Source organism: Asterias amurensis, chromosome 14 (genome assembly GCF_032118995.1).
Source record: "Asterias amurensis chromosome 14, ASM3211899v1".
In the NCBI taxonomy this organism is placed as follows: Eukaryota; Metazoa; Echinodermata; class Asteroidea; order Forcipulatida; family Asteriidae; genus Asterias; species Asterias amurensis.
In genome coordinates, this window is record NC_092661.1 from 719230 (window position 1) to 732068 (window position 12839).

A 12839-nucleotide genomic window follows, 5' to 3' on the forward strand; every position below is an offset into this window, starting at 1 on the left:
AGTGAGAAATATCTCTTTCTCGAAAACTACGTTACTTCATGGGAGCCGTTTCTCATCATATTTTATACCTTCAACAGCTTTCCATTACTCGTTACCAAGTAAGGTTTCATGCTAACAATTAGTTTGAGTAACTTACACCAATAGTGTCCAGTGCCTTTAAGGCGGTAAAAAGAAGATAAATTAAAGATACATGTTTTATGTTCTTAAATAGTTTGCTCAGACAAAAGGTCCCAAATGATTATAAATTAATAAATATTACTCTTTTAACAATCGCACGAAATACTTCAGAAAAACACATACTGATGACTTTAAAAACACAAACATGGTCTGCTGCGTATGAGACTATGTTGTTATACAACACACACAAAAAAAACACGTGCGAATGGCAATGGGTCAGTATTTGGCTGGCTACCCAAAACACAAGTTTATAGTTTTATTGAAAGGATTGAAATATACCGTCCCCGTAACTACACTGCGCTTAACAATATTACCGACTTGATTTCAAGACGAGTGGATGGCAAAACCCTATTGTGCTCATATCCTTCTGTAGACCAATGATAAAACAAAAAAGGAAAAATGACTCCATAAAAAAATGCTAATAATGCAGAAAAGAAAATCCCTTTATCAGCTTTGTGATATTATTTGCATGATGGTCTATGAATATAATAGTCGTGTGCTTGGCAATGGGTCTAAACGGATATGCTACACCTACATGGTCCTTTCCTTTTCCTGTTTATTTTGGTCCATCCTATCTTATCTTATTCCTGAATCAACGAATAACAACTTATCCAAAAAAGGGACATCACAAAAAATGCATGAATTAAAGGATTGCACTCGGACGTTAAATTAAACACTGATGTTTTCTATAGGCCATGTTAGTTAGAAGGAGAGGTAGTTTTCCACCATTCAAAGATGATGAGAGATTCTTGTTTGTATCTCCTCTCCGAAGTCCAGCACATTAGACACACATTTTCAATTCTGGACAAAACCTCAGATTAAACAATAGGAAACAGCTCACAAGATAACGCAGTTTCAACCACTGGTTACCTTTGATACATGACTTGTGTTCAACCCATGTGCTGCTTTAAAACCGGGAAACCGTAGCATCGCTCCCTGGTTTATGCCTCAACAGAAGCGTCAACTAATTTATTCAAACACAACAGTGGTAACCATAGCCTCCAAACTTGTCATTGTCTTGTGTATTATAGCAGAGTTATTGTTTTTTGCGCCAGGAGTGTCATCATTGACAGACATTGCGCACTAGAACTGATCAACATTATTCATTATTATTATGATGGTTCAAACGCACCAACCGTTGACAAAGTGACGTATGGCCTAGTTCACATAAATTATACCAAGGTTAGGGGCGTGTCTTTGAAGCGAGTCACGGCGAGACGTTGGTAGATCGGGCAGCAGTGTTCCCCCGTGCACATTCACGACTGTGCGGTGTTGCTGAAGTAGCTGATTTATCAACAAGAAAAAGATTGCAGCTTCCCGGAGAATAATGGAGATGAAACAAGTTCTTTGTTTGAGATGGGTCCTTGCGGTGTGTCTTCTCTCACTGTGCTGGGCTCTTCAAGGCAACGAGAAGACAAGCTTTGCTTTATATAACGACCAAGTCCGGGGAAGTCTTCACCGTGAAACCAGGGAGGTTCATGGGGAGAAAGTGCGCGTTGTACGGCAGGCCTCTGGGGTGAAGACGTATACAGCTGATGAGCAGAAGTCTTTACTAGATGCTCATTTGGAATATAGAAGGAGCGTGAGCCCTAGTGCTGCAGATATGAATAAAATAGTAAGTAGAAATAAAGTGCCTTCTTGTCAGTAGCAAGAATGTTTTGCCATTTTATAGGGATTTTAATTTTAGGAAAAGTGGGACAAAAAAAGGGTTTTAATTATTTGGGAAACTAATATTAGGAGCAGGCCTAGTGGATAATGTTTTAAAGAGCGTGCGTGTATATGCCCTATATATTTTAGGGTAAAGGGAACTTAAAACGCCAAGTATAAAGGACACTATTTTAGGGAATATTTATAAAAGGGAGTGCACGGGAAAGTGATTTTGTTTTCTTTCGTTGGTAGACCTGTCCAGCAAACCCAGCCTTAGCAATGTCAACCTCAACTCTGCTACATGCAGAACCATACAAGCCCGTAATTAACTAATTCCACCATGGAGCAAGAAATAAACAAAAACATATTTCATGTTAAATCAAGACGGTTCACACTCACAAAACCATACATCAAAAATTAAATAGATCACACAATGCACGGCACCACGCGTGCTGCATTATGGGGGTAGATAATAATTATAATAAATTAGGAATACAAATTAGTTTCGAGATGCGAGTTCAATGCCGATACGACCGTCTTTCATCAGCCTGTATTAATGCTCCTTATTTCCAGTTGACCGATTTCAAACATTCCCTTTAAAGGCACGTGACACTATTGGTGTAAGTTACTCAAAATAATTATTAGCATAAAACCTTCTTGGTAACGCGTAATAGGGGAGCTCTTGATAGTATAAAACATTGTGAGAAACGGCTCCCTCTGAAGTAACGTCTATAGATTTGAGAAAGAAGTAATTTCTCACTCGACTAATAAAACAATTTTATTGGTATTTGAAAACACACAATCATTGTGGGAGAAGGTTTTTTTTCTTAGTCTTTAACTTCAATGACCATGAATTGAGCCCAAATTTCAACAGGGCTGTTATTGGGTGCGTTCGTTTAGCTTCCCTGGGTCGACCCCGTCGTGTGGGTTTTTTTCTTTCCAGGACGAACGTGTGCAGATAATTACCCACGTTCGTCCTGGGAAAAAAAAAACGCCACACACCGGGGTAGACCCAGGGCAGCTAAACGAACGCACCCATAGTATGCATATGTTAGGATACACACAGCTTGAATACTGGTGTTTGACCATTACCAGAGTTGCCCAGTGCCTTTAAGACAGGAGTAATTTTATTCCAGTCTGCATCAATGTTGACCTCTTTCGTTCATGGATTATTTGCAACCTCTCTACCCTCGACCCAATCAAGCCCGAATGCAGACTGTATGGGGGACCGAGTCATTATGTAGTGAATGTCAGAGGCCTTAGTAAAAATTATAATATATTAAAAAATAAATCATGATATTGATAACGCATCATTTCATGCAGACTCATATACAAAGCTCTCTATAAGATGCAGAAGCTGTACAGAGCAAAATATTAGCGTTTTGCAAACCCGAATAAAGGTATTTTATATGATTGTTAAAAAAAAAGTTAAAAAAAGAAGAAATACTCAATGATTGATAGCTATTAAGATTTATACCGCGTGCTAATACCATTTCCCCCGATGTATACACAATGGAACGTTTGAACTTCGCTACACATCCTTAACATTTAACTTTAAAATGTTGATTGTGAGATGTATGGTTTCCGCATTGGTTAATGTTAAATCCAGATGCGTTGACATTGAGTCTGGATGGAGGTTCCTTGAGGAATTTCATGACAGCATAATAATTCACATAACGGCGTTGTTGTCTCAAGGAAGTATATTCACATAATTTGAGTTGAGGGACCAACCAATATGTTGGTTATCGGTTGGGTGAACTGGTAAATTTAAATTCATTTTATTTATTTATTTATTTTTTCTTTACCCTGGGGAAACCTTTCGGTGAAACACTGTTTTTCAGAGGTGCCCAGCAACTACAAACACATTAATTTACAATAAAATATTGATTAAGAGCGATTGAGCGACATTCAAAATAGAAACAGCCAAATTAAAATAAAGACTGTGGATATACGACAACAGCACAAAAACTTTACAACAAGAAAAATATACAATAGAGACAAAGGTTAACAATTCAATTCAATTCAATTCAATCAATTTAAGTGTAATATAATAATAATAACCGTATTTATAACGCGCCTTTTGCCAAAGGATACAAAGCGCCAGGTATCATTACTGCAAGGAGTGGGGCGAATTTTGAGATATAAGACCTAATCCTTAAGCACCATGTAATGGTTTACAAGGTGCTATGGCGCAATATGCTGCCAATCCAGCCAGGAACCCCTTCTCTTTTCGATAAGTGCACTGGGTTCTTTTACATGCGTTTGCACAACACATGGGACCAACGGCTTTACGTCCCATCCGAAGGACGAAGCAATGGTTATGTGTCTTGCTTAAGGATACAAGTGTCACGGCTGGGGATAATATGCACTTGAAGAAAATCTTTGCTTGTTGAATCGTTCGATGCTTGTTAAGTTGCTTGATGGTTTAAGTCCTAATTAAGCATGGGTTTTAGCTGCAATGTAGATTATGATTCAAAGTGACACCAATCATCAAAGCAACTCGGCAAACATTACCTGTAATGATTATTCTGTAACTCATATTTCCATTTATTTGTTCTTTCGAAGGGTTGGAATCTAGAACTCGCTAACCTATAGCGAAGGGCTGGGCCGAGGGGTGTCAAATCGAACAAAGATATCTTTATGAAATTGGGCCCAGATATTAATATAAAGACACAAATCATGTAAAATAGTAGCCACCCGGAAAACATTAGTATTATTTTGTCTTTCATATTTTATTTCCATTTGTGTGTTCTTTTGAAGGGATGGAATCTAGAGCTTGCTGGCCTAGCGAAGGGCTGGGCCGAGAGGTGTCAATTCGAACATGGGCACCCCTCGACACCCATATCATTCAATGGAGTGATTGCTCAGAATATTTGGCAGGGGAGTAACTCTTATAGTTTGACGAGAGCTGTTGAAGCATGGTACGAGGAGACCGAAGATTATGATTACAGTTCAGCGTCTTGTGCTTCGGGTAAAGAGTGTGGTCATTACAGAGTGGTGAGTTTTTATGTTCAGTTTAGTTTTGTTTTTATAATTTTCAGCAGTTTGGTTCTATAATTTTGTTTTAAGTGTTAATTTCTCCTGATGAAGATCAGAGCATACTGATCGAAACGTCAGAGCATACTGATGAAAACATCGAGTTTAAAGAACTAACCCCTCATCTCAATTCGATATTATCATTGCATGATGTTACCGCCCACCTTAGGCCTACCATCGGTGTATTTTATTTACAAGAATTTTGTACAAATGTTAAATACATTTGATTCCCTATAATAGTGAAATACAGTCTTGAGTCTTCCTTCAAGTAGTTATCTTGTATTCCATGCATACGCGCAAGACTTGTAAAGTTTATTGTAATTTTACACCAAAAACGGAGCTCTATAATAGTCTGGTAACCATAGGGCCCACTTTCAAAAGTTCAAAAAATACTCTATAAATAACCTCTGGAATTTGAAGGCAAGAAACCCTTGCAAAGTTCACCGTTTCACCCCTTGGCTTTGAATCGTAAACACCCCCACATGAGCGCAGGTACAAACAATAAAATAATATGCGTGATTGTTTACAGCTGTTAATGTGCTTTTCGCCACAACCATGGCCTAACTCTCGTTCTACCCTAAGGAATATTTGGAAAATTTATATATGTGCATGTTGTTCTGCGCCTTTGAGATTTTTATGATATTGAGACCCTTTCAAATTAATTTTTTTTATGTAAAAAAAAACACAAAAAAAAAAAACACGTTGAGGTAGGTGGTAACACGATATTGGTTTTCGGAATGTCGACAACTCTTCGAAGAATTTATATTTTGGGTCAACTTTAAAGGGAAGGTACACGTTTGGTAATTGTCAAAGACCAGTGTCGACACTTGGTGTATCCCATCATAAGCATAAAATAACAAGCCTGTGAAAGTTTGAGCTCAATTGGTCATCGGAGTTGCGAGAAAATGATGAAAGAAAAAACACCCTTTAATATAAGAACGTGTCCCTTTAACCCTTTAACACTTTAGATTCTAATCCTTTGTCCCCAGCTTTCATTTATAATATTTGAAATATTTTACTACTATTTTTATTGTTTTAATTTAACCTACATACAGATGGTGTTCGGAAACTTACAAGAAATAGGATGTGGCACAGCAGTTTGTGGAGATAACACCTTAACAGTTTGCAACTATGGACCTAGGTAAGAATGGTGATTTGTTGCTAGGTAGGGCTTTACTGAGGTGTGTGGTCATTAACCGACATTGGGCGAGGTCTCTAAATACCCATACAAGATCTAAGTGTGATAAACTGGGACTTATTCTTTTTAAGATGCTCGTGACATCACTAAGAGGCAGTGGACACTATTAGTAATTACTCAAAATGTTTATTAGCATAAAACCTTATACTTGGTAACAAGTAATGGGGAGAGAGGTTGATGGTATACAATGTGAGAAACGGCTCCCTCTGAAGTGGAGTACTTCTCGGGAAAGACGTCATTTTCCACGATTTTGATTTCGAGACCTCAAGTTTAGAACTTGAGGTCTCGAAATCAAGCATTATGAAAACACGCATCTTCGTGTGACAAGGGTGTTTTTTCTTTCATTATTATCTCGCAACTTCGATGACCGATTGAGCTCAAATTTGCACATGTTTGTTATACACCAAGTGAGGAGACTGGTCTTTGACAATTACCAATAGTGTCCAGTGTCTTTAAAGGCAAGGCACACTATTGGTAATTGTCAAAGACTCAGTATTCTCACTTGGTGTATCTCAACAGATGCACAATAAATAACAAAGTGTGAAATTCTTTGGCTCAATCTGATTTGCAAGAGAAAATAAAAAAAGCACCCTTGTTTTTTCATCGAGAAATTAATACTCATCTAGGGATTGAAAAACATAATTTTGTGAATTTGTTTAAAACTTCTATGGAAATATTATTTGAAATGATAGTCCTATTTCCTGAATGTTGGTTTAGATGCAGGTTCCGCTTCACGGAAACCGTAAAGAGGTTACGCATGATTAATTAAATAGGACACGATCGAAGTGACTGCTATCATGCATCATCGATGCGGCATTACTGTCCTTAAAGGCAGTGGACACTATTGGTAATTTACTCATAAAGTTACTGTTAGCATAAAAACCAACTTGGTAACGAGTAATGGGGAGAGGTTGGTAGTATAAAACATTGTGAGAAACGGCTCCCTCTGAAGTAACATAGTGTTTGAGAAAGGAGTAATTTTCCGCGTGGGTAAACTAACTCAAATATTGAAAGACTTCAGGCATGAAGCCTATTATAATTTGTGAAGCACAACCATTTTTTGTGCAACAAGGGTTTTCTTTCCTTCATTATTTTCGTGCAACTTCGATGACCGATTGAGCCGAAGTTTTCTCAGGTTTGTTATTTTATGCATATTTTGGGATAGGCCCTACACCAAGTGAATGGTATTTGACAATTACCAACCGTGTCCAGTGCCTTTAAGCCTTTTTTGTTAGTCATCTGAAAGCACACAAATTAATTGTGCAACGACGTTTTCCCCCTTTCACTATTCTCTTAAAACTTCGATGACCAATTGAGTCAAACATTTCACAGTTTTGTTAATATATGAATATGTTCTGATACACCAAGTTAGAACACTGTCCAGTGCATTTAACTTTAATTCTGATTAGTCACCACCAGCAGTATGTGATCCGTCCCCTCGTACATGGACATGGAAGACCGAACAAACACATGCTGGTGCTCTAATTACCACTATACTCGAGTCTTTTGCTGTGGAGCTGACAAGTTCACAATTTATTGCCGCAGTCACTTTCTGACTCAGCAAGAAAATAGACATCTCCAGTTACCGAACATAATGTTTCATTATAATACGCCATATTGAATGTTCGGGCTGGGTGACTTGACTGTAAAAAAAAATTGTTTCGCTGCGAATTGACTTTGTAACCCGAGACTTTTTTTTGTTTACTTTTCCTTTCACAAGGATACACTGTATGGTTATAGTGGCACTAGACTAGATGACAAGTCGTTAGGCGCTGCCTATTTGTTACAAACACACACTCTGCCGTTCATGCAACAGTCACAGTGCGATTATACATCCATGCAACGGTCGTAGGTAGCGCGTGTGGGCAGCTCTAACATTAGCCTTGCTCAAGGCAGTTGAATTATTCACTGACTCACACACACATACTGGGATCGAGGATGAGTGTACCGTCCCCGTTGATACACCACGCTTAACAATATTACCGACTTGATTTCGAGACTATAGTAGCACAGAAATTTTTTTTTTCTCGACAAACTTTGTTAATTTAAACATGAACTAGAATTACTCATTATTAGAAAGAGTCGTTAATTTCTTATTTGTCAGCAGGCTCAGGCAAGATGACAGGTTGAATGTTTCTCGTCACATTGCACATAATAAGCGAGTGCCCCCACCGCTACATTACGGGAAAAACTAAAACACCAAAACATCGTATTCTCTTTATTTCCTTAGTGTATCCCCAAATGGAGTGCCATACAAAGCTGGCCCGCCATGTGCACGGTGTTCATCGGGTCAAGGGTGGTGTGATGACAAACTATGCAGTAAGTCAAATAATGTGCATAGAATCTGAATGGGTTTTGATCACCTGGTCCAGGTCTCACGGTGTTTAAATCTCAACCCGGGTTAAAATCTTAACCCGATAGTTTATCTAAAGTTTTGTATATGTCAGATTGACGTTTAAAAATCATAAACAAAAATTTGTCAAGTCCTATAATAACATAAACATTACTTTTTTATCGTGGCCGTGCGATAATTGCACTGCCGTCGATTTCACAAAACTCTTCCTAACTTAAAACTAGTCTCAGGACTTAGGACAAGTCCCAACCCTACACTGTAGCATGCAGGCCTTAAGATTAATCCTAAGTTAGGACGAGTTACTCGTCCTTACTCGAGAAAAGACGAATCCTAACTCTTTGTGAATTCCACCCCTGGTCTTCAAATGAATGCTGGGATTCGTCCTTTCTTGATTTAGGACGAGTTACTCGGCCTAACTTAGGACTTGCGTGAAGTCTTTTATATCTCCTAGGACAAGTCCTTAACTCGTTATGAAATAGAACCTGGTACTTCTGATCTGCAGAGTGTGGGTTCGAGTCCCTGTCTTGACACTTGTGTAATGCTTCGTCCTTTTGGACGTAGCAGACATTGATGCCCTGTGCTGCTGTACGTAAAATAACCAGTTACAGTCATACTTCTATAGAATAGAAGGGGCCCGGTGTTTCTTGCACTGGCTGCTGCATGAGCCGCAGAACACTTTGTAAAGTCACGAAGGCTAAAGCAGCGGCATAAATGTTTAAAAACAAATTGTGTAGTCATTATTATTGAATTTCTACATTAATTACACTTTGTTAATTAAATTTCAAATCTAGATCAAGACTGTTCGAGTGGATCAGGAGAAGGATGTGGTACGTATGAATACTTCATTCACAATTCGATTGTTCAAGGATCGATAATAACATTGATGCGTGAGACAGGGACATGTTGTTACATTACATAATTATTAGCAGAACATAATTAAATTTTGTATATTAAGCACAAAAGATAACCATGGACAACATACTTAGCAGAAAAAAAGTCGCCTGCCATACTATTTGTGAATAATATATGGCATGCTCATTTAAGCTACAACAGACATATCATTCAACAATATTATGAAAAAGCTTAAAGGTCCTGATGTATGGTGCAGGTGTCTCGAATGTGCAGAACAGGAAGATAAAACCCACAATATGGTTGTTCGTCGTTATCCTCAGCTGCCCCACAAAACTAACAAACTGTGTCTGACCAAAGATATGCTAAGGCCTCGCCTACTGTTGCTTAGCTTTGTTAAAAATTTCTTAATTATGTGTAACCTTTTTAAAGGGCAGCTCAAGCACAAAGCTACATAATGATTGTCAAAGTGAACTTTACTTGTTTTTGTTATTTGCAGAGTGTAAATTGAAGTGCCGTAACTGTGGTGTTCTTGACAGTTCCTCGTGTCAATGTGACTGCAAGGCTGGTTGGGGAGGTACAGACTGCTTTGGTAGGTACCACGTATTAGTGTAAGGACCGAACCACGCCCGTCTAATTAAAAGCATTATAGAGGGCGTGGATTTACACAACAGACATGTGAAGTTCAGGGGCCATGGTCACACGAGGCAATAAAATATATATTTAATGTTCCTAATCAACATTTCAGTTTTCTCATTGTTTTCTTTGGGATGGTGATTTGCAGCGAGTTCCATGCATAGCCCAGGTGTATTTTTTTAAAGTGGCTCCCTGCACGTTTTGCCTGAAAAACAAATTCACAGATAATGGCCTTGCTTTGAACAGAACTTTACTTTAAGAAGATATAGTTTATGGGGCAACCCCATAAACTATGGTGTTTCTTGCGTGAGGCATCAATAATTAACTCAACGACTTTTTATAATTGTACACAAACTTGTCATATTGCCTACTACAAGGAAAACGCACTGACTTGTGCAAACTTTGTGCCTCATATACTTTTGTAAGCTCGAGCGTGCTCTATTTATTTTGCTGTCTTTACCCTTTTTTGCAGAAAAATGTGCTGATGGGAAATCCTACTGCAGTGCTTATACTAAAGAATCTTGTATGGGTGACGTCGCAGCAATGATGGACTGCCCAGCCAAATGTGAACTGTGTGGTAGGTAGCCCGTCAATACATGGACTGGTCCCCTGTCCACATACCCGCAAGGATAAGTACGGGTACTTGCTTTATGTATACACAATGTACGTCGAATTTAACTGTGAATCTCCAGAACCTTGAAAGCCATGCGAAATGATGTGAGGTCAAAGGTGGTTATGTACATGGGCTCAATAGCAGATCTCTGCCGTAAAGCCTCAAAGTGTGACGTCAAATGTTCAGGGTGAAATATTGTAGCGGAGGCGCCATTTTGCAAAAGGGGACACCTCTTGCCAAATTTCAATTTTCATAAAAAAAAAAACACGTTTTCATAGAGCCCTTTTTCATAAGATATTGCGACGCGATTATACCAAAACAAGGACTTCATAGTATGTAAAACTTTACTGTAGACTTCTAATCCAAACTCCAAATTAAATTTCAAATGAGGGGACCCGGTGAGCACGAGTGACTGTTTATAATAGGGTAGGCTATACGTGCAATTACAATTAGTCTTTACTATTATTATGTATACTATTAGCCATGCTAGAAGGAAACACACCAGCTGCAGACAAGTGTTGTGATGGTAAACAGTGTGGAGAGAACGAGGTTCTAGACGAACAAGCTTGTACCTGTGTGAAGTATCTGGAACAAGGCGGCAATGCAGGTAAAACTTGAATAATGTACAACCACTTTTGATGAACTCCTAATGGCTACACGCCACGCCACCACAAGCCAAAACAAAAAAGACCACATGTTCCCTCATTTTGTCGACCGAGGTGCAATTTACAGTTGCAATGGTAATGGTCACAATATGTGTACAATTTGTTGGGGGAAACAGGGTAGCATGTCACAGTAAAGATTAAATTGTCCGCACATAAAAAGCAGCACTACGGTTGAATTTCAAAAGTTTTAGAACACAAGTCACTTTGTATCAACAGAGCTAAAGAAAACTTTGCTGCTAATCAAGGCATTATTATTATTTCGAATGACAGTAGAAGGTACTAAGTGGTGAAAGGATTAAAAACCAGGACTATCAATCACAAAAAACGCATAAAATTCCACTTGATGTTTGTTTAATGTTCAGTTGTGTTTTCTTATCCCCACCCCCCTCTTTTCCATTTTGCCAGCTTCACCTGTCGTCACAGCCAACTTGATTAATAGTCTCATGGTTTTGGTGTCATCCCTCGTGATCACATTCTACTCACGCTGATTGGCTGACACCTCGCCAAGCAGAGGTGCTGATTGGCCGACACCTCGACCAGCAGCGGTATTGTATGCATGCATTTTCAACTGGTTAGGCTAGGTCTACCCTAGCTTCGTTTTTCTCTCAAGAAAAAGTTCAAAGGAATCCGAAGAATGATCTTTAGGCCTATTTGATTTTGTCCGTGGGGTAAATGAGTGTAACGTCTGCAGTCATGAACACAAGACGATTTGTCTTCTTGTTTGTGATCGGACGGGCATGAGTACCCTGCTACCATGTTATTGGCTGAAGTTACGGTTACGCTGATTACTCATTGGCTAAGCATTATTCTGTCATCTGATTGGCTGAAAAGAGCTACACTCCAGTTGTAAGGCAGATTGGTGAACTGTAAAGGTCGTCTCACAATAGACCCTTCCCATGAAATATGTAAATTGCACGTAGCGCGTGCGCACTAACATTTTGGTTGGCAAAAATGAGGGAACATCGCGCTGTTTTGTACACGGCTAATGGGTGCGTGACGCAGACACGATTGCGCGTCTGCTTAGCGCACAACTCTATGGCATTTGCCAACCAACAGGGTCTGTACGCATGCGTGAATGTAATTAGCATATTTCATTGGAAGGGTCCTTTCATTAGCCTTAGCTTTTTCTTAACACTATTTCCGAGCCAAACTTCAAAGACTCTGCCTATACATGTATAGTAAGTATAGTAAGCCTTGTTTGGCCTACTGGCAATTAAGGTTATATCAGTCACATCATTGACTGCAAAACTGACGACATGTTAACAATGGATTACTGAAATATTTCCATTTTCTCCTTCTGTCTGTTTTTATTAGCAATCTTTACATTTTGTCATTTATCAATGTGGACTTTTTACAAGTGTTATTGCCCTGTAGTAAAAGCCTTTAGATTAAGCAATATTGTCAGTGTCAGCACCTATGTACGAACATTATTACAGTGATGGCATAGGTATATTCTTGCAGAACTCAACTTGTTAGGCCCTAATGTATCAAAATATATCAAAAGGTAAGCTAGTTATAGATGTCACAATATTGCATGAAATTGAGCGTACTTAAATTATTGTTTACTTTATGGGTGGAAGACTTCTGATAAGTTCTTTTCCTGCGGAAAAAAAATAGAAACGAAAGAGAACTTAGAAGGAAGCGAGTATCGAGAACAAAGGGTAG

At 38.8% G+C, this 12839-nt stretch overlaps 1 protein-coding gene across 1 annotated transcript; it reads left to right on the forward strand.

The window, feature by feature from the left end:
* The first annotated feature begins 1116 nt into the window (after positions 1–1116).
* Positions 1117–12738, forward strand: LOC139947076 (cysteine-rich venom protein-like). Its single transcript, XM_071944912.1, has 9 exons — positions 1117–1792; positions 4585–4821; positions 5916–6001; positions 8289–8377; positions 9203–9238; positions 9760–9852; positions 10369–10473; positions 10991–11116; positions 11580–12738. Exons 1-9 carry the CDS (start codon positions 1505–1507, stop codon positions 11660–11662), a joined length of 1143 nt encoding a protein of 380 aa, XP_071801013.1. The 5' UTR covers positions 1117–1504; the 3' UTR covers positions 11663–12738.
* Positions 12739–12839: the final 101 nt, after the last annotated feature.

Bases quoted from the DNA above. Each gene is read 5' to 3' on its own strand.
- LOC139947076 (XM_071944912.1), top strand. From the start codon at position 1,505: ATGGAGATGAAACAAGTTCTTTGTTTGAGATGGGTCCTTGCGGTGTGT. The intron at 8,378-9,202 runs GTAAGTCAAATA...TTTCAAATCTAG, and splicing joins GTGTGATGACAAACTATGCA to ATCAAGACTGTTCGAGTGGA. The intron at 9,239-9,759 runs GTACGTATGAAT...TGTTATTTGCAG, and splicing joins TGGATCAGGAGAAGGATGTG to AGTGTAAATTGAAGTGCCGT.